This window comes from Meles meles, chromosome 11 (genome assembly GCF_922984935.1).
Source record: "Meles meles chromosome 11, mMelMel3.1 paternal haplotype, whole genome shotgun sequence".
NCBI lineage: Eukaryota > Metazoa > Chordata > Mammalia > Carnivora > Mustelidae > Meles > Meles meles.
In genome coordinates this window covers 52,010,355-52,033,575 of record NC_060076.1, presented here as the reverse complement: position 1 = coordinate 52,033,575, position 23,221 = coordinate 52,010,355, and the positions used below count along the sequence as shown (strand labels likewise).

Genomic DNA, 23,221 nt, shown 5'->3' with positions numbered 1-23,221 from the left:
TGTGAAGGGAGGGGAACGAAAACCCAAACAAAAGAACAGCAACAAACAAAAATCTATGTTTTGTTTTTGTTTTTTTTTTCTCTAAGCCTACTTAGAGAACAGGATGTTTTCATTAGCAAATTTGGGACTTGATGCATGCAGGACTCCTTCCAGAGAGAAGCCGTATGTTCTCTTGTGCACGCCGAACTTGTGACAGTCACGATTCTGTGGTCCTGCAAACGAAAGCAAAATGTTGTAGAGCCCTAACAGCAGGAATCAGACCTCTCCTAAAGTAGCATCCTTTGTGATGCCAAGCTCTCATGTGACTGAGTAACTTTGTGGAAAGTATATCAAGTGTGATGCTGTAAAATCATAAATCCTCTCATGTTTTGCCCCTATTGCTCTAAGGATGAAGGCCTTCATTTAGTCCAAAAGGGTCTGCAGGGTGTGGATCTGGCTGGCATCTCTCTAGCTTCATCTTGGATGCTTTCTCCTTCCCTCTCCAACCTTTATTCATGCCGGCCTCTTGGAAGAGCTAACCTTATCCCGATATTCCTCAGGGCCTTTGCACATTCCCTCACTGTATCTTCAGTGCCTGACACATAAAAGACATCCGATAAATATTTTTCAAATGAATAAATGACAGAATAAATGATATTAGAAAGTAGCCAAATTCTCTTATGCCAGCCATGGTGGAAAGCAAGCACATAAAAGGCTGCCTTTGTCTGATTTCTACTGTTGTTGTTGTTTTTTTCTTGCCTTTATCATTTATCATTATTACTATTATTATGTTCAGTAAGTCACTGTATGATACATCATTAGTTTCAGATGTAGAGTTCAGTGATTCATTGATTGCATATAACACCCAGTGCTCATCACCACACATGTCCTCCTTAAAGCCCATCACCCTGTCTTAAGTGGGTGTTGAGTAGGTCAGCTCTTGCTTTTACTCTGCTTTCTCTAACTTTTCATTAGATTTTTATCAATAAATAAAATTTTTATCAATAAAATGCCAACATAAAAACGTAGATTTTTATCAATAAATAAAATTTTTATCAATAAAATGCCAACATAAAAACGAACAACAACAACAAAAAACCAACCCTCTTTAAGATAGTACTGTTAGAGAATGTGTCCAGAGCTACTGCTGATGACCCTGTCTTCTGTATCTACCTTTGCCTTCAAGCTTTGTCACTGGCAGAGGGGGAAGAAGACAAGGCAACGACAAGGCAATTATTCACGGGAATATCAGCAAATAGAATTGAATAGAAAAAGGATGTTAAAGGAAAAAAATAAGCAGACCAGATGAGTGTAGAGGCTGGTGTCTGCTCCTACGTTGCACAACGACCAGCTATGTGCCAGGCATGCGTTAGGCACTGTGAAATAGAGATGAAGAAGAAGACTGAAATCACGCCTTCTAGAACTCTGAAGAGTTGGAGAAGCATTCAACTAGATGACAATGGTACAAAATGCAGTCTAACAAGTGCTGGCTAGAGTGAGGCCCAGGGACTGTGGGAGCCCTGAGCTGTTTGGACATCTTTACATGGGAGAGTACAGTTGGGTTTATAATTGAAGGGCAGGAAAATGGAATTGATTTTAAAAAACTCTTGTGACCAAGAAAAATTTAGTGAGCATTTTTAGCCATATAAAGTTATTGAAAACAAGTTTGATGTTTTAAAATATTTTTACACATTAAAGTGTCCTCTGATCCTGCAGCCTTCTATTGATTACAGCCAACCCAAGTGGACTCTTTCCTGGGGAACAGGTTCTACTGGGTCCAGGAATTGGGACCTGGGTTTCAGTCCTGTCTCTGGTACTGACTGGCTTTCTGACCCTAGCATGTCTCTTCATCTTGACCCCACATCCTCATGGTTCCCATCCCTGCCCTTCCCTGTTTTCTAGCACACAGAAGGACCTATGAGATGGTGTATTCCCTTCGGCGCTCCAGGTTTCCTCCTGTAGTGATTCTCTTCTTTTTTTTTTTTTAAAGATTTTATTTATTTATTTGACAGAGAGAGACCACAAGTAGATAGAGAGGCAGGCAGAGAGAGAGAGAGAGGGAAGCAGGCTCGCCACTGAGCAGAAAGCCCGATGTGGGACTCGATCCCAGGATCCTGAGATCATGACCTGAGCCGAAGGCAGCGGCCTAACCCACTGAGCCACCCAGGTGCCCCAGTGATTCTCTTCTGATGGGTGACCAGACCTCCCCTTCCCTCCAGCTCTCATCCAAAGTCATAATTGGAATTCCTCATTTTGTAATAAAAAGCAAACTATACTCTATAGGCTTCTGAATTTGTGCACTTTCCTTTCATTTTCTCCTACTTACATTCTTGCTAACTCTGTGAACCAGTATAGCACAGAACTTTGGTAAAATGAGTTGATTTGCCAAGAAGAGGTCACTTCTGAAAAATGCATTCTCAGTGTAGCATTACATTCATAAATGTAAATTATAAATTCATCTTTAGTAACAAGCATCCACGGGTATACCATTTTGCTCTTAAAGAGCCTCCTCTAGAACAATGCCATATATGGAATTGGCTTTCAAACCTTTAACTGGCCTGTATTTTGGAATATGTTCATGTTTCTTCTTTCCACCACAAGTTCATTCTAGGTGGAAGACTTCTGGAAATCTCTGCCTTGCTGTCACCATGTCCATGAAACTCCATCTGATGTCACCTTGTGGCTCTTAGGGAAGTACACTCAGTGGTGCTTGTAGCTCAATGACATGGATCCTTTGCATTGGTAAAGTGGACAAAACCCTTAGTCAGTTACCATGATCTCCATAACTGCCCTGTGAGGTAGCTTTATGCCTCTGTACAGTGGGATGGTATTAACCGGTAAAAAGGAATGAACTACTGACACGTGCTGCAACAGGGGAGAATCTTGCAAACACTGTGCTAAGTGAAAGCAGCCAGACACAAGACTACATAATTAGATGATTTCATTTCGGTAAAATGTGCAAAATAGATAAATCTGCAGAGGCAGAGATTTGAGTAATGCTTATCAAGAGATGGGACATGGAGTGAAATTGGCAGAGGAGCCCAGGGAGTGATGCTAATGGGTACAAGGTTTCCTTTTGGTATAATCAAACTGTTAAAAAGTTAGATTATAGTGATCATACAACTCTACAAATACATTTAAAAATCACTTAATTGTATACTGTAAATAAGTCAACTGTGTAGCATATAAATGACATTGCAATAAATTTAAATTTTTAACTCATTCTTTCTTTCCCTGCCTCCCATACCATAAGGACAGGAGACTTCAAAACAGACACTGAGCTCCCTTGTTAGTATCCATTTGGCTTCACCTTCCCCCCAGGTACCCAGCCTCCTCTTCATAGTCTATACCTTCTAAATATCCCTCTGTCCCTTCCTCTCATGTCCAACGTGAACAAATAAGAGAACAGCTTCTGAGAGTCCCTGAACTCACCACCTGCTACTGGTGCTGCCATCAGCACATTACTAAGCTTCAGCAGAATTAAAAAGAGAATATTCTAGCCTGTGGCCTTTCCATTTTACTTTTTGGCATACTTTTTATTAGAGCTCAGCAAGCAGTCATCTCATTTAAGAGCAAGTCTCCCACGTGACTGAAATGCACTGGGCTGAAACTTGAAAGAAAAGGAAACCATTAGTTTAGTTTGGAATGCCTAAATAGTGTTTAGAGCCTGTCCCCAAATTAATACACAACTTTGAGCAACTGTAAACCTGTAGAAAAGCCAAGTATTTTCCTGTTGCTTATCAAGTGCTATATATATAAATATAAATACATACATATATGTATGGTATATACATACATATATGTAATTATAAAGAGTATGAAATATGACTCTCGGTACATAGTGGGTTGAGGCAGTAGGAAATGGGACAATCAAGTCAGTAGCTTCTTTCCACACCTTGAAAGCATATTGGGAAAAAGGAATCAAGTTAACTCTTAGATGATGGGGGGTGCAGTGACATTACTCTGAAGAGATGCTCCAGCTGTTGTCGCTGTCTTTCCTGTTAGGTTGTGGGTAAAAAGGCAGAGCAGGAATGTGTATGTGATGGGGGGACCCTCCCCCACAGCTCTTCTGACTTGAGCATGGAGCCTGCGCGCTGTGAGTCTCCAGAGAGCTAGCAGCAGAACAGGCAGCAGACCTTGCAGCTGGGGGTAGAAGCCGATGGGTGGAGCCATCAGTGCCCAGCCTTCATGGTTGGGGCTGGGCTGATTAGTATTGAGGAAGTTCTGTCCAGCATCATAAATGAAATCTCTATCTATATATCTGTCCTGTCATTAAGGTGCTTTTTAAAGTTTTGGGTTCAGATGATGGAATTTCTGCATATGGGAATTATCAATTTGATATGTCAGACAGGGATCTGTCTTTCTGTCTCATGTGGTTCTTCTTTGTTGCCAGTTTAATTCCTTTGTTAGTAGGTCAGTGATTTTCCGTATAAAATAGTGGGTCTGGTATCTCTTCATTGAACCACTTCCATGATCGTCTCTGGAATCTCTTTGTAACTTTTCCCTATTGTTATTTAAAGTTAAGCTTATGATTTGTTATTGCTGTTATGAGCATGGTGCTAACTTCCTTTGGTTTAGGAAGGGAAGAGCATTTTCCCCAGAATAGAGCTTGGCTGCCACATTTGATGACATAAAATGCTCTATGGAGAGCTGATTATATTGATGTGCGAAATACTTGTAGGAAATCTCTCCCAGGTCATCAGATCCCCCTTGGCTTGCAGGTTGTCCCTGATGTTTTCTCTCTGCAAAGCTGAGGTACGTCCCTGGGATGTGGGGACAATGTGAAATAGGTCCCTGCGATGTGTCCAGACGCGGTGATGAAAATGGAGCTTCTCTGGAGCTGCTGGCTCTGCCCCGTAGCTGGGACTCAGCACCGTCAGCCACTCTGCTTTGCATGAGCATTTCCTGTGCCTCCAAATGATATTTCTACAGGCATAAAGTAAGATGGAAGAAATACTAGACACAAAATTAAGAGGATGTAGTTCCTGTTGTCTGATCCCTGGTATCCTTTGGATCACATGTGTTTTGCCCTTGAGCCCATTGCACAAACCCAGATCACATAACTACCAGTTTGCATGGTTGCAGAGCTATCAGACTCAGAAAGTCTAATGGTTCTTGGAATGATTTTAACCACCACCCCACTCTCCGCTTCCATCCTCCTGGTTTGCTTACACTCATTTAAGAAACTAATTCCTTGGTTTCTTTGATCTTTCTCCTTCCTGATTCTCCATCCAGTTTTTGACTCTTTTTTTTTTCATGGTCCTTTTTGTTGGTTTCTCTACCTGGTAGCCCTTAATTATTGGTGTTACTCAGGGTTTCCTTCTTTTTTTTTTTTTTTAGATTTTTTTTTAATTTATTTATTTGACAGAGAGAGATCACAAGTAGATAGAGAGGCAGGCAGAGAGAGAGAGAGAGAGAGGGAAGCAGGCTCCCTGCTGAGCAGAGAGCCCGATGCGGGACTTGATCCCAGGACCCCGAGATCATGACCTGAGCCGAAGGCAGCAGCTTAACCCACTGAGCCACCCAGGCACCCGCAGGGTTTCCTTCTTGACCTATAACTGCTTCCTAGTGCGTGTTCTACCGAGTAATCTCATCTGCTGGTTTGCTAGTTTTACAAATTAAATATAAAGTGCTGATTCCACATATCTCTCTCTTGCCCTGACCTCTCCCTACAGACTCAAACTCATATATCCAGTTGCCTGCTGGACATACTTTTCTTGGACTTCAAACCCAGTGAATCTGTACCTGAGTTCTGTTCATTTGTGTTCATCCATCCGTTTGCCGAAAGTCTGAGCCTAAGAGTCATCCTAGAGTTCTCTGCTTCTCTCTTATATCAAATTAGTCACAAAGTCTTGCTTTCTTTATACCCTAAATATTTACTGAGTCCATCCTTACTCCCAGAGTTCTTGGTTCAAGCCCTCATCTTCCACCTGGATGATTGTAGGATTGTAGTAGTATTCTGACTGGTGTCTTTGTCTCCAATCCCCCTTTTTTCCAAGTCAGTCTTCACTTTGTAATCCAGTGATTTCAAAATTAATTTAGCTATGTTATTCCTCAGCTTAAAAGCTGCTAATGGCTTTCCATCAATGCTGAGCTAAGGTCTTATGGTAAATCACTTTGGAAAATATTTTGGCAATTTCTTAAAAAGTTAAATATATGTTTACCACTCGACCCAGTGCAGTGATTCCACTCCAGGGTTTCTACTCAAAGGAAATGAAGAAAATATCCACAGAGATATGTATGCAAATATTAATAGCAACACTATTCATAATAACCCCAAACTGGAAGCAATTCAAATGTTCACAACAGGGGAATGGATAAAGAAATTGTGGTAAAACCAAGCAGTAGAATATTACTCAGCTGTAAAAAGGAACTGAACTACTGATACAGGGAACAACTCAAATAGGTGTGCTAAGTGAAAGAAGCCAGATATTTAAAACTACCTATTGTATGACTTCATATATATGACATTTATAAAAATGGTAAAGTTATGGAGATGAAAAACAGATCAGTGGTTGCTTAAAGGTGGCTGTGAGGATTGACTGAAAATGGGCACATGGGGTGATAGGATTATTTAAAATGGGATTGTAGTGGTGCTTGAACAGCTACCTAAATTCACCAACACTCAGAACAAAACTAAGGTCTTTGGTGTGGCCTAGGAGCCCCACTACGACTTGATCTCTTCTTTGTCCTACTGCTTCAGTTCTTGCCATTTCCTGCTTTATATTCTGATATCTCGTGACACTGAAATATTTGTACTTTCCTGCAAATACTGTGTTTATGTTTGTTGGCTTTTTGTCACGTGGTCACTTCTACAGGAGAAAGTTTCTGCCTGTTTTCCATGTCTACTCTTCTGTCTCACACCCATTTGAGAATCAGCTCAGGGATCAGCTTTCAGAAGTTTTCCTCAGTCTTGTCTTCTTAGCCAGCTAAGGCCAAACTGACCATCCTAGACTCTGATGGTAGTCTGTCTTTCTTTTCTCTTCTTGCTTTTTTTTTTTTAAAGATTTATTTATTTGAGAGGGAGAGACCACAAGCAGAGGGAGGAACAGAGGGACTCTCAAGCAGACTCCCGACTGAGCACAGAGCCCAACACAGAGCTCAAGTCTGCCACCCATGAGATCACAACCTCAGCCGAAACCAAGAGTCAGATGTTCAACCGATTGAGCCATCCAGGTGCCCTGGTATTCTACTTAAAAAAAAAAAAAAATATATATATATATATATATATATATACACACACACACACACACACACACACACACACACGCACGCACAGATATATATATCCCCACTATATGGAAGTGATTTGTTTATATATCCATCTACCCACCAAACTGTAAGTTTTCAGAGAGCATATGCCATGTCTTATTTGCGTAGGAAAGCTCCAGTGTTAGCAAAAATCCCTGGTACATAGTAGGTATTCACATTGAGTTCTGTTGCACTCATTTCATTTGATGAATTAATGTAAAGATGATTTGTTTTTATTTTTGTTTTTGTCACAATGAGATTTTCATTGAAGTAACCCTGATTGCAGTTGGGGGGGTGGATACCATAGCATTTTCTTTTCAAACACTTTGAGTGGTATTTTCTGTTTTCTTCCTTTCCCTGATTTATTATCCACATTTGGTGTACTATAAGTAGCACTCTAGCTGGTAGAAATTGTGTCTTTTAGTGTTCTCCAGAGAAAAAGAGCCAATGAGATATGTAGACAGAATTTCGTCTTTCTCAGGGTCACCTCTGCTTTGTTCTAAAGAGCTTCAGTTGATTGGATGAGGTTCACCTACGTTTTCAAGGATAGCTTCCTTTACTTAAAGTCAACTGATTGTGATTGTTAACCTCATCCATAGAATAACCTCCCAGCAATACCTAGATGAGTGTTTGACTGAAAAACTGCACACTATAGCTTACTGAAATTGACAATCAAATTAACCATCACAGAAAAGACATCAAATTTTTAATTGTAAGGGGTCTTAGAACCCTCCTGGTTATCTGAGCACACCTTGTGCCTGCCCCATTTTGTGAATGAGGAAACAGAGGCTCAGCAAGTTTGTGGTTTCATTTCACAAAACAGAAAATGACTTTTCAGCAGTTTCTCTTAACAAGTGGAAGCCTAGGGCTACTCCATCTTACCTTACCAACTGAGTCATCAGACATTAGGTTCTACATCATTCATTAACCAGGACTGAAACCTCAAATAAATTACTGGTACCTTTTATTTCTCTTTGTGAGTTCTCTTTTTCTCTCAAGAGAATTTATGGCTAAGCTTTAAGTAGACTTTTAAAAATACCACATGACATAATTCTGGCCCCAAGTCTATTTTTAGCACACACTGTCCTTTTTTATTTTGTTCAATTTCAGTGACTTATTGCAGTGGACTGTGAAAATGTATAAGTTTCTTTCTATTGTCAGAGATGGGAAGCTTTATGGAAATATTCATTCCCTCTGACGAGCCTCCCTCCTAAATGATCTTTAATCTGATAAGGTGTTGGCTGATTTGAGAAGTCAAAAAATAGAGAAATGCTGGTTGTCTTTTATTCTGTACATTTTCGTACTTTTTAAAATTTTCTAGAAGATAAAAATAGGACCATTTGCAAATGAAACTATGGGTGATAATATAAACTGTCTTTCTGGGGAGGGACTGAAGTTCTGCATGATACTTCAATAATAAGCCATATCAACTCCCTTTGAGTTGGGTACATAAGTAATCAGCTACATAGTCTATGGGAAATTCTCACTTTGGGGAAATGGGTCTTAGAAAGTTATTCCTTTTAACTCCAGTGAATCACACCAGAAATAGTTATAACATGGTGCAAATCAGTTACTGCTTTTTCTATATAGCATTTGACCAGAAACAAGATAGGGAGAGATTGGAAGCTGGGAAAAGGGTGAAGTGCTTAGCCTGCCCAAGCACATTTTAAAGTTTTTAGCTCCAGATATTTAAAGAAAATCAGTTTTCATACTATTGAATTTTTGGGGGAAAGGGGAGTCACAAGTTTTTATATCATGGAAAAGGAATCTTTCCACTTTCCACTCTTCAATATACAAATTCTACTTGAGAGTAAGGAGTAGAATTAGCCTAATTTAGGGAGCTAAAAATGCCTTTAATCATTCTCTAAGAAAATGGAAGTTTCTGGTTGGGAAAAAAATATATATATATATTTTTGAAATCCACTTTCAAAACATCATGGCATTTAAGCATTCCAGCTTAATGACAGCTGAGAAAAACTGGTGTGAAACTTATATTCCATGAAATGAATCCACCCTGCCTTTCAAACATGGGAATACCACCATCTGGAAAAACAAGATCTACTTGTATTTAGCCAAGGAAGCACTGCTGTAATTTTGACTCCCCTGTTTCCTTCTGAATGTTTGATATGTCATCAAGCTATTAGAATTTTTAATTTTTGGTACCTTCTTAATAAATAATGATTAAAGAACTTCCATGGAGAATTAGAATATGGGCTTCTTTTATTATCATAAGTGATGCCTTTCTACAAGTACTGGGAAAACAGTACTGTGTTTCACAGAGGTAGTTATCATAACTTCTTTTTAAAGAACTTGTGCATTAAGTAATGTTGTTCTTTAATGCATTTAAATTACTTAGCATTTTTTTTTTGGCCAAATATAAGAAACCAACTTAAAATTCTGACTTTCATATGTGTAAGACCACTTGTTAGGACATAAGAAGCCCTTATTTTAATAATGATTTTTGATAGTTTATAATATGCTCTTTATATGTACATTCCAGTTTAATTCTTTAAAAAATCCAGTGTTCGATGTTGTTTTTCATTTCTTAAGTGAAGAAATTGAGGCACTAAGAAGTTATGCATCTTCTCTTTCACACAGCTGCTGTCATTGTCAGGGCTAAATTCATGTCTTTTGACTCTAAATCCAATTTGTTCTAAAATCTTAATTCATGTGGCTCTCATTGACTTACTTGTCAATGAGATTTCATGTTATGTATATTAAATTTTGTGTGCTGTTTCATAGTGCAGATGGGCAGAATTGTGTATGAATACCATTCTTCTTCCTGCTTTGAACAAACTAGGTATGATCAACTTATGGAATGTTAAAGTAATTCTGTTTTAATATGAGTAAACACAGTGCAGCACTTCATGAATTATTTTTTGATTTTTTAAAAAAACACTTGGGAAACGCATTATATTTACTTTCTTTCATGTGTGGTGTCATATGTGTGTGTATACACACATATATGTGTGTATCATACATATATGATACACATATATATATAAAAACATAAACATGTTTGCCTATCTGTGTTTATACACACATATGTGATATGCATGTAAACTAAAATACATATATACTTAGAGTCAGGATTAATGAGAAGAATATATATTATTAATACTAATTATAATTGTCCTAAAAGGAATTTGGTGGGTAAATGTTGAATGGTTATAATGAAAGAGAAATTTCTTTAACCTTGGCTATAAATAAAATATATATCATAGATTGTTGAATTTCCTAAATTTTTGCCTATTACTGATAGAGCAAAAGGTATTACATTTTAGAGGAAAGATTAAACTCTGGGAAAGGAGATACAAAACAAGTACTAACCCATAGTTAAGGGTCTTCCTTTAATTTATGTATGATTTTTGGCCTTAGAGTAATTCATTGAGATCATTTTTTTTTGACTGATAACTGAATGTCTACTTTGTTAGGTACTACAGACTTAGACATTTTAAAACAAAGATGCATGAGATATGATTCCCGCCTTTAGCATCTTAAAATTCAGAGGAGCAAAGATCTCAGCAATTTTATTCATGAAGTGGCTAGTTCCAGGTAATCTAACAGATGATACGCTAAGAATTCAAATGAAGTCTAATAACTTCCAGCTGGGGGGATCAGTCAGGATGATCTAGAAGGTGAGGTCTGGGTAAGCATGTTAGATAATCAGTAGGAGTGAAAAAATAGAAAAAGGAAAGAGGTCCAAGAATAAGACAGTGGGAATAAACACCAGCACATTTTGGTGGATGGTAAAGAAACCTAGCTTTGTATGATGTATAATAAGAGATAGAGCTAAGCAAAAACAGAGAAATAGGAGGTAAACCACTTTGCATGAATGAATTTCGTAGCCAAGTCTACTCAATTTCACTGACGTGATTTTTTCAAGGAGACCTCTGTAAAGGCAGTCGGAAACATGGTAGTTTGGTCTTCACTGTTAAGTAAATGAAATGCAATGCAGGGAAAAATCAGAGCTGGAACCAGAGGAGGTAGTGTCTTTTTCCCAGAGATGCCAGTTAATGCGGGGGAGGATGAGTCATTTTTGGAAAGCAGTGCAGCATCCTCTGGGCCGTGAACAGCGGTCATTTATTTAAGCTGTCTTTTGTTACTGGTTCCCTTTGACGTTTTTCTTATTTGGTGTGTGGAGAAAAACAGCATGACACAATGCTACTGCAGACTCAGAATTAAGACTTTTAATTTAAAACGTGATTTGATTGTCTTATTTTTTTTTCTTTTTTGGAAAGTTGTTCCTTTGAAAGACGTTCTTACAGTGAGTTGATCAGTCTTATTTTGCCCCACTTTGTGTTTTCTCTCATCTACCTAACATTAATATTTCCAAAAGGACATTGTAGTTCAGTTCCACAAATCTTAACCAAGTACCTGTTGTAAGGAATACAATGAAGAGTAAGATAGAAGAAGGAGAAATTGTTGGTTTGATTGGAATACAGAGTATATGTAGAGTATGATAGTAGATAGGATTAGAAGCAAAAGCTCTCAATATTGTGTTAAGTGTGTACAGAGTTTTGAACAAAGTTGTTTTTTGATATTTTGGATTTTTTGTTTCAGTTTGGGTGGTACAGGGAGTATATTGGCTTTATTGTACTGTTTCATGTAATCCAAATACCTTTTGCTGATGTTCATGTAAATAGGTAATCAATTAAAAATTTATAGGTGATCATTTTCTCAAGTGGCAAGCATATTAGCCAAAGTATATTAAACAGCATCTGAAAATATTCAATACTATGAAATCTTGGTTTTCGGAACTATCTCACTGGAAAATAGTAGGGCAAAACTATTCTTAAACAATTGGTATTAAGTAAGGAAAACAAAACTCATTTTTGGCCGAATAGAATCAGGGAGCCTATATTCCTCACCTTGACCCTTATTCATAAAAAGATAGAAGTTTTAGTAATGACATTTAAAGGTCAGGAGGGAAAAATATTTGCTATACTCCTAAAGAATGAGTCAGTGTTATGTAGCCCACTGTTTAATTCAATGTCTTGATATATTTAGATCCTTTATGACCTGAAAAAATAATAGCCCCAAGAACAATGCAGATGTCATTTTGAATATTGTTTATTTTCCCAAGAATCTTAGATAAGAAATTTTTATATCAACCAACCAATCAGATCAGTACCAGTATCTAACTGTTAGCCTCATTAATATGGTAATTTGGTGAACTGTTTCTCTCAAAGCAGCTCAAAGGTCAAGTTTTGTAGAAACAAGAAAGAGCCTATTATCTCTCAAACTTTGTCTTTTTTTTTAACCTCCCTCCCACATCCACCCACCCACACTAAATAACTTAAACCAAACATGTAAAGCCAGTAGACTACTATGTTGGCCTTGGTGTGAGTTATAGGCTAGTTCTGAATTACTAATGGCCATTGTGATTCCATTTGGTATTCTGTTTGATACAGTGAGCCAGCTATTGTGATGTTATCTGTTTTTAAGTGCAAAAAGGGGGGAAATTAAAATCATTCCCAGTTGAACAGTTTGGGATTGAAAGTGTGGTACAGGGTTTGTGCTTTTGATGAGGACCACATTTTATTCCCCAGAAATGATCAAAATGTAGTTACGCAAGGTTACCAAGATTCTCTAATATTACTATAAATGGAAACATTATTCATCTATTTTTGGTGATAATTTTGTGAATAAAAATTAAATGTCTCCTTCATAGATCATAGGAGGGTCTCTTTTTTTACCAAAATGGGATGTTGGGATATAGTGAGTTCCCTGACATTGGAGATAGTCAGGTAGAACTGAGAGACAGTTGATTGGAAGTTGTGTAGTAAATATTTCTTGATTTTGTAAGACTCACGACGTTAGAGTTTCCCAGTCCAAATTTAAATGAAAACCATGTATTGCAAGAATAATAAGACACAAAAGAGGCTGAAATATGAGCTGGAACTGTCATCAGCTGAGCAAAATGAAAGGCATTGAATCTGTAAAAATCACATAAAAATTTGTTTGGTAATAGCAGAAGTTGATATTAATAACCTATAAGGCTCCTTCTGTTTCTGATTTTCTATAACTTAATCCCAAATATACAGGTCAAATCACTGCACTTGGATCCCACTAGGAGATTCTAAATTGAATTCTAGGACCTTCCTTACCCTCATTTCTGGTTTGGTAAAAATCTTTAAGAAATAGGCAAAGAAGCTGACTTCAGTTCCATATTATAGTCAGGCTTTACAGTAGGTGCTACTGATGCTAGGCAAATCCTGAATCTGTACAGACTGCTGAAATAGTTGATAACTAGCATCATTCGGGACACAGGTTAAGTGAGAGGGCTGATGTGAAGGATCAAGGGTTAAGGCAGAAACTCTAAGGGAACTTCAGGCAGAGAAGGCCAGCACCACGGACAGCTCCCCCCTCCCCACCCCAAACTAGGCTAGAGCTACAAAGAAGCCTAGGGTTTAGCTTGGAAAAACTGCATCCAGGTCTTCGTTCCACCTCATCCTAGCTAAATATCACTAACTTGGACAGGCAGTTTAACTTTTGCAACCCTCAGTTTTCACATCTGCAACTTGGGAATAATAAGTGCTCTACATAGTTCTTGTGATACACACCTTAAATGATAAATTGCACGTGAAAATGTGTCAGCTATACAAATGAAAGATGTTAATACTGTTTTTATTAGTGTTACACTTTTAATAATTAATTGACCTTTATGTATCCAACGTTTTATTTTATTAATGAAAATTGCTAGATTCTTCTCAAGATTTGACACAACAGTTAAAAAAAGAGAACTGATAGGGAAACCAGGATACTATAAGCACATATATACTCTATTGGTAAGAGAAGGGAACTAGGATTTACTGCCTATCTCATGGGTTCAATCATGGGTTCTTATACTATACTATTTAATTTTCATAACCACTCTGTGCATCTGGCAAAGAGTAGAGGAGTCTATCTCTGCTGTGGTCTTTCATCACAGCACATTTCTTCTGTTAGTGCTGCTGGGGTGAAATGGGTGGCATCTGGTATACAGGGCCAAAGTGATGATAGAATTGATACTCTCAGTTTTTCCAGTAGTGATCTCCTTTGAAATTTTTCCTGATGACAGAAAGCAGGAGTGGAGAGAGTGAGAGAGGGTAAGGAATACATGAAAGCCCCCAACAAGAGAATATCACAGCTCCCATTGCCAGGAGACAGCACCATGTCTTCAAGGACTCCTTTAGAAGGAGATAGAATAAACTTACTGGGATGACCCATGTTGTTACTGAGATTGCTGCAGGTCTGGACTTGGTGGTAGCCTTCCCTGCAGAGTCCTTCAATCCAGTGATTATTGAAGGAAATGAAAATCATACTTCAATATGAGTGTGTGATAACTTTATCTAATACTGTGACATCTTAGTGAAAAGCATCTAACTACCTTTATAATTAGTGTATCTTAAGAGAAGATCTCATGTCATTAGCATTTAATATCCCTGCCTTTGATGAAACCACGGTATTTTTCTTGTGATCAATTCATACATTTTTATTAGATTTAATTTAAATCTTTATTTCAGAATAGAATAGGACATTTAACTTTTTAATGAACGTAAATTCTACATGTGGAAAATGATCATTTGCATATGTGAATTGATGAATATAAAATGGATCATAATGGGAATTGATTAGGTAGCAAAGAAATACCCTCAACTTCTTTCCATATGCTTTATTTCATGTTTGTAAGGATATGGACAGCTACAGGATGCTTTATAAGATGCTAATCAAGTCCTTTTATCTGAGGATCAGCTGGGCTGATTTTTTTCTTACCAGCTTGATGGATGCTTGTGAGTATCTGTTCAATAGCCGATTGAGAAATAGGTTGAAGAATTAGCAATTTCATACCTTCAGATCCCTTATCAGAGGGAAATAATAATTGTATGATGCTGTTGTCCTTCAGAACTTTCAGAAGGAAATTATTAGTGATTAGGTAGTTATATAATGATGCACATAATAAAGACCACTGGGGTTGAAAACAGAAGAAATAACTTCAGACTCTTGCTTCAATACCTACTGAGTGCTTGGTCTTTGGCAGGTTGTTTAAACCTGAGCCACAGTTTCCTCCTATGAAAATGGAACTGCCCCCCTGTGTCAGAGAATGGTTGTGAGATTATATTAGATGATGTTTCTGAAAGGGCTTGAAACTTCTAACCAAACTTTAAAAAGAAACTTTATCATTCTCCTTTTTGTTTGTTTTCTTTAGAAAGTGAGTGAGAAGGTTGGAGGAGCTGAAGGAACCAAGCTAGATGATGACTTCAAAGAAATGGAGCGGGTAAGTTTTCACCACTCAGAGCTCCCTTTGATGTGTAGTTGTCTAACATATTGAGAGGGGAAGGGGAAACTGCTCTCCTCTGGTACCTGAAAATGCATTTTGTTATTTTAAAAGATACTCTCCTTTTAGTGTCTATTTTAAAAAAGAAGATGCAAAGTATCCAGTCTTCCCTTTGCACTACCCTGAGAACAAAGCCTCTGCAAAGGAGAAATATTGTAACATAATTTCCTGGTGGATTTTATCATTACTTTCCCAAACAGGGATAACACGGAGTTGTGTTTGTGTTCGAATCCGGGGTGAGGTGGGAAGGAAATCAGCGAAGGCAGGGAATAGTGTCCCAAGTGTCTGGGGAGAGTCTTAATCATTGCCTGGCTTGGGGAATGATTGGGCAATGTTCAGATGTTTGTATGAAGAGCCAAACAAAGAAAATTCCTAGGTACTTTGTGCCTTGTCTTTTTCAGTTTTTTTTTCTTTCGAGTTTATTGAGGAATTCAACAAATTCTTGTTTTATGCCTCCTATAAGCCAAGCATGTAGGATACAGTAGTGAACTGATAAACAAGGTTCCTGACTGCCTCAAGTTCATAGTCTAGAAGGGAAGGTGACTTTGGGCAAATGCTGACCAGTGTGGCTAGTGTAACAAAATATGGTGCTGGAGAAGCTTGAAAAAGAGGAAGCACACTCACACAGGGTGATTATAGAAAGCCTTTCTGCTATTCCAATGATGATGTGGAGGGTGAGTAAGAGTTACTAGAGACTCATATGTTTCTGGTAGAAGGTCACATTTGAGTTCCTGGGGCAGGGGCGGGGGGGGGGGGGCGGGAAGAGTCACCAAGGAAGGAGGGTCTTGTGAAATGAGGCTGTGCAGTTTTTACCTAATTGGTCATCTGGGCTAAGTTTTTGACGTGGACCTCCCTGAGAGCATAGGTACCCATGAGAGAGGAGATTTAATACAAGAGTCCAACCAAAAGTGTGGGAAGCCAGCTTCTTACACCTAATGCCTGACAGCTGTTTGCCCCCAGTGGGGTTATTGAAGTATGCATTGCTCCTTATTTCTCATCTCTGGACAGTTCTAAGTACCACCTGATCTTTAGCCAAAGCTAGTAGCCTCTGCTCTTCATAGTTCCAGAAATGGTATTTTACCATCCGTCTTCTGCAGCATCTGAGATCAGACACTGACTCACTTGCCTAGAGTGACTTGCCTCCTCTGCTCCCTGTAATATTTGAATTCCTCACGCCTCATAAGGCTTGTGGTTCTGCTAATTTGCACCAACCTCTATCTCTACCCATTATTTCTTGATCCCCTTAGCCTTTTGAATCCTCCCTCTTCCCTAAGGAAGGAATTTATAGCATGCCTCCCCACTGCCATGTTGTTAATGACAGATTAGTCAGGCATTTAGGAATTAGAACAAGAAGTCAGAATTTGAGTTCAGCTTTCAACATCTGCCAGGACTACAGATAATAAGGTAGGTAGCTCACTGACTAAGTGAAGACAGTTTTTCCATTTTTAAAAAAGATTTTATTTATTTATGTGACAGAGAAAGACATAGCAAGAGAGGAAATACAAACGGGGGTAATGGGAGAGGGAGAAGCAGGCTTCCCACTGAGCAGGGAGCCCAATGCAGGGTTCGATCCCAGGACCCTGGGATCCTGACCTGAACCGAAGGCAGACACTTAACGACTGAGCCACCCAGATGCCCCAAATTTTCCATTTTTTAGAGGAAACTAAAAAGAATAGAAAATTAAGAGAATGGAGAAGAATTTGTCACTGAGCAACTAATTAAACATTTGAATCCATGACAGTCTTGCAAACTAATTGAAAGAGGATCTTTTAAATGTTTTACTTAAGGTTAAGATCCAAAAGTATTCCTCTGGTTCTGACGGTAAGATTTATTTCTCCTGTTTCCTAGAAAATAATTGGCTTCTGGAGTTTTTGTTTCAAAAAATAAATTCTTGGAATTTAAAAAAAAAACAACAAACTTCTGCTGATTAAGGAACACACCTACGGTTTTGTATTTGGGTTTATACATAGTAAATTGAGAGATCTATGTTTCAGAACAGTGTGGAGATTCTTTTATTTCATTTCAGTTTCATTTCATTTTATTTCATTTCAGTATACATATATATACATAATATATATTATCTGTGCCTCTGTGCAAATTTTACAATCTCTATCCATGCTGAATTTGCATAAAGGTAAAGGTTTTTGTAGTAATTGGAAAGACTGTGTCTTGGATTTGGAATCCAAAATCTTTTCTGTCCTGTTAATTTGTTGATTACTCACAAAGACATTTTAGCTCAGTGTTCCCAAGCCTACAAGAGAATCACCTGTCCACAGTCAGTTTTCTGATCATCAAGCATTTGGTGTAGAGAGACCTTTTTGTTCGGTTGTGTTCCTAGAGGTGCAATTAGACAACAAAATGAAGTAAATTAGAGGTTTGCATCAAGCAGCACTACTGGGAGAGAGAATTGGGTATTCCTAGAGGTTGTTTCTCTAATCAGCCACCCCAACGCCTCTCCTGCAGAGATGCAGTAAAATCCCACATGTGTCTTTTAGCCCTCACAGCTCCCAGAGCTGACTGGGTAGAATCCTGCAGCTCTGTTGTCTCTGCAGGAGCCCTGCCCCTAGCCATTTCTTTCCTCCTCTTAAGTGCCTTGCGTAGAATTTTTTATGTTAGTTTTAAATGGTATCTGTTGCTTACAAGATTTGTTAAGTACAGACTAAATTTCTTACTGTGGTGTAGACACTGTGTAAGATTTGTTTATCAAGAAACTACAGATTTTTTGTCAAGAGGAAGTTCTAGAATTTGAGGGATTTCTAACTCCTTCTCAAATTTCCATCTGTTGCTGCAGTTCTGTATGTATGTGTGGCCATGTGCATGTGTGTGTGATCGTATTCATTCACGTGGGGTATCTGTAAATGTGTCCTCTATGTGCGAATTGTTGTGCTAGGTACCAAGAATATGAAGATGATTAAGTCACAGGGCCTGCCTTCAAGGGGTTTCCAGTTTTGAAGGAAAAAATGGACACATAAATCATGTGGCTTACGGGACATGGTGCTTGGTGACCTGTGGAGGATTTCCATGAAAGACAGGTTGATTTCATGGAAGAAAGACAGGTGGAACCTTTCTAGAGAAGAGGATATCTGAGCTAAACCCTGCAATATTCTTTTCCCTCTGCATGTGTGGTAATACAGAAGTCCAAACCATGGGGGATAGTACCTCTTTTTGCAGCCTGAAAAGTGTCCTGGGAAATCCCTTTTGTTGAAGCCAGAAGAGGTCCTAGGGTTGGAAATGTGGCTATGTACCATTTCAGCGAGAATGGAATTCTTCTGAAGGGTAGCCTCAAGTTTTAAGATATGCATGCAGGATGTTGGGAAAGAATGGGAAGAATGCCATTCCATATGAGAGTGAGGAAGAGTGGGTTATTTGCAGAGTGGGCTGTGGGGAAAATGCTGATAGGAGAATGTCCATGGTCATTATCTTCATACATTTAATTAGTCATTGGGTACATCTTTCTATCTAGCTCCAAGTGGTAAAAATAGAATTAATGACTAGAAACTCTAGAGATAGAGAGTTAGGCTCAGTGTAAGAAAGAACTTTTGACTGTCAGAGCTGCTTTAAAAAAAAGCCATGGCTATAACTGAATTCCCTATCACTGCCCATGTTTAAAGAGTGGCTAAAACCACAGTGTGACAGTGGCGTGAGACACACCAGTCACCACCTTTTTTGAGTTTTGTGGCAAGTAATTTGTTACTAATAATATCACATTTTTAATAATACTTCGTTGAATTCTGGTGGTTTATCTCAAATAAAGGAGAAAGGTATAAAGTCCCAGCCAGCAAGCTCAGAGTACGACCTACCTGGGTGCACCTGTGGGTGTCTGCATGGATTAGGTGGTGGAACAGAAGGTGGGATTGGCTGTACTAAGACCCTCACTCACTGGCATAGACTTGTAAGGTGGATGAGAGCCCAGACAAGACGAGCTTTAAAGACACCTTTCTGCTGATCCTGAAATTCAGGGGAAGTCAAGTTTCCTCTCAGTGATGTGTTTACAATACACTTCCACACTAATATTCATTAAAGGTAATGCCTAAGAAGATTAGCAAAAAAAAAAAAAAAAAAAAAAATACACTGGGGAAATTTTGGCCTAATGTCTTGTTTATTTTTATTTTTCAACACACTATTAATCAGGCTTTCTGAATACCAGATAACTGCTATACACAGAGCAATTTGGGAACAGGTACATTAATTCTTCCAAGTCAGCAGGGAACTATTAAAACATCCTTATTGGGCCAGTGTATCTTACTGCCAAACAAACTTTCCCAGGGAGCTGTTTCACTATGTCTCTGTGACTTGTTTAATTAGGTGTCTCATTCAGGGTTCTCATTACTTCAAGTGGATTGTGTACATTTTTAATAGGTTCATTTTCTTCAGTTGTAGAAAAATGAAGAATTTGAAAAGATTTTAGTGTTTCGTAGGACACATTAACATTTCTTTTTGTGAGACCACTCTGAGTTACCTCATGTCCAAGTGGATGTTTAATTCATCTATTTATTATTCACCACCAAACCCAAAAACTGTCCTCCATTTTCAGAGACCTGTTTTTTCTTAAACTCTGCTGCTGGATCCCTGTGACAGCATCAGGGATGATGAGGTATATGCTGGTGTAAAGTCCTACCTTTAATCCTCTTGGTGCCCCACAAAGAACGCTGTGTAGTTCATGTGTGTGGTCACCTAGGTTCAGGATGCAGTGACTACTTTTCCACTCATGGAAAAGATAATATTCAGATATCTCAGAACAAAAGTGCCATTCTAGTCATTCCAGTGCCTTTGGGTTCTCTTGTGTCTTGTCTCTAGAGGCTGAAGCAGCTGGTGAAATCATCAGCAGCCATAGGTTCAGTGTGACACACATTGGTAAAAAATAGCGCCTTAGCAAGGGATTGGCAGACTCTTTCTGAAAACATAGCAGGCTTTGAGGGTCAGAGGGCCTCTGCTGTAACTTCTCACTCCTGCTGAAGAGGAACAGCAACTACTGATGACCTGAAAGGAAGGAGCATTGCTGTGTTCCAATCAGAAGACACAGAAATTTGAATCTCCTGTAATTATTACGTGCAATGAATTTTTCCAACTATTTTAAAAATATAAAAACAGCTAGTGGTCCAGATTTGGCCTAATGACCCCAATTCTTGAGGAAAAATGGTCTAGTGAGTAGACCTGGTTAAGAGAGCTACTTTTCTCTCTACTCAAAGTTCAGATCACAAGACTGGAGAGTGGAGGAAGAACCTCCTGACTCCAAAGTGTGACAGTTGCTAAAATCCTGGTATTGGGAAAACCGAAAAAAGACCAGAAGGAGATATGTCTATGCTTTTACCTTCAGAAAAAAAAAAAAAAACTTACATTGAATTTTTATGTCCTGAAAACATACCTATTTTTATATATATTTACAGTTTCACCTCTAAACAGCCTTTGCCAGTGGCACCCTACACCTGTCCAGACAAGGCTAGTTACAGAAATGGCGTCTTAGCAGCTCACAGCAATGGGAGTTGTGATTTAGGATGCATCAAAATTTATTTTCAAGTAATGGGAAAATTTGGTCATTGAGGAAATCACGAGCTGTATGTTCTAAGTTCAGAGCCTAACTGCTGTTCTCAAATGGGAATGAACTCTTGCAAGTTAGGATAAATTATTTAAGTGGAAATCTTTGTTCATATTAATTATATCAGACCTATTAATAAGAGAATATGTGCTTGGACATTGCCAGTTTAAGTATATAAATAGCTTCCTGGCAAGTACCCAATGAGGCACACTCAGGGTACTCACAGGGTAATAACCCTCAGCCTGTCCATGACTGACACAGTACAGTTTAGCAAAAAGACTCCTAGAGGTTATTACCAAGGACAGAGATGGAGCGAAGTTAGAATCTGGTCAGCCTCCCACCTGCAGATGGCCCTTGGACTGTTTGGTTCCTTCAGTGGTCTTTCTTAGAAAACCTCTGACCCACGGCCTTTGAACTACTTTTCTTCCCCTCATAGCCATAGTGGATGTGTGACACCAGACAGTTCATTTGCCTTCTCTAGGTTCGAACTTGCACATTCAAAACATGAAGGTTTTGGATTAGATGTAACACTGGGTGGTCTCTATTATGTTCTTTATCAAGTGCTATCTGTCACCATAAAATCAAGAGCCAGATTCCTGTGGGTGAATTTGCTAATCATCTGTTCCCTGTTTGAGGTACGTCTTGATAACACAATACACAAATGATTATATTGGATGAAGCTGTTTTCAGAAGTGGATTTCAAGCGAATTTTATTTAACACTCTGATCAAAAAGGTTTGGCTAGAGCTGTTTTTTTGGTGATGTCTAGCTTAGGTAACTAAAAGTGTCAAAGGAGTCTGCTTCTTTGGACACAAAGTCTATAAAGATCTGAGGGTGGTATGGGCTCCTTCCTGGAAGATTTTGGTCAAACCACAGGAGACACTGGATAGCTTTTATTCCTACTTCCCTTTGAAGATCGAATCCCACCTGGGAACCAGACTTCATGCTCTAATATTGGCATCTCTGTTGTCTCAGTGCCCTTCCCTGAGACCACTGGCTTTAGCCAAACTAGTGGCTTGTATTAATAGAGCCCAAGTAGTTGAGCACTCTATTTAAGGAGCCCAGAAGGGAGGGGGGTTCCATGCCCCAAATGAGAACCCTTTTTCATTTCTTCCCTGCTGACCCTTCTGTGGACCACTCCAAATATATGCTTCTAGAACCCAGCCTCTGTAGAGAAGTCCGTGTAACTGAGGGCGTGTGGTCAAACAACTGTGTGGGAGTCTCCCTTTTGTGGAGGCCCAAAATACCCATGGTAGAATAGTCTTTGTGGATAAACTTTCCACAGATTTTGAGGACTTTAAGAAAAAATACCCAGAAGATGGGATGGGACGTGTTTTCGCCCTGGTCCTGTGTTGTTGGCCACCGCCAGATCCCCAGCCCCCATCTGGAAGATGTCACAAAGAGCCTTGCAGCTCTAACTTGGACTCTGTCTTCATTTGGGAGGTGTCCCTTTTGCCCATCTTTCTATGAGGAGCTTATGCTTTCAAGGAGTTATAGGGTAATAGTGAAGAACACAGACACTGGAGCCAGAGTCAGGTCAGTTGCTTAAGCTCTGTATATCTATTTCACAGGGTTTCTGATGATTAAATGAGTTCAGATATTTAAAACCCGTTAGAATGACTTTTGACAAACAGAAAACACTTTATGGTGGTGGTGGGAGTAATTATTACTGAGGGCTGGAGTGGGAGAAAGTTAGAAATTAGTTAACAGCCTAGTAGCAGATGACGTTGGAATATCAGGGCCAGTGGAGAGTTCAGTTCCTCCTCTGGCTCACTGTCTTAGAAACCTTGAACTTTGGGATGGTTTCTTCCTATCACAGCCACACAGGACTGTTGGATACACATTTGACCTCCAGTTCCTTCATCCCTATCATATAGTCTTAAGGAGATCTATGTTTCCCTCCTATCATGCATGTAATGTGGACTTTTCAGCATGTTTGTTGTGTACACAACCTTTTATTCACTTCCATGACTCCCGTGAGTGTGTAGTGCGTGGTTGGTATTCTGCTAATACTGCCAGTACCTCCACTTATGGCCACACAAGCCCTGTACTGCACAACTCCAGGGAACCCTAGTTCACATCTGTACTAAACATGTCTTGGTACATGCTCAAATCTAAGACCTCCCACAAACTCAG

General features: G+C 39.0%; 1 protein-coding gene across 1 annotated transcript in view; it reads left to right on the top strand.

Moving 5' to 3' along the window:
- The window catches only part of SH3GL2 (SH3 domain containing GRB2 like 2, endophilin A1), a 214,245-nt gene that overhangs the window by 153,328 nt on the left and 37,696 nt on the right, over positions 1-23,221 (top strand). Inside the window, exon 2 of the mRNA XM_046023343.1 lies at positions 15,422-15,490. Within this exon, the coding sequence (XP_045879299.1) occupies positions 15,422-15,490 (69 nt within the window). The remainder of the gene's footprint in view (positions 1-15,421; positions 15,491-23,221) is intronic.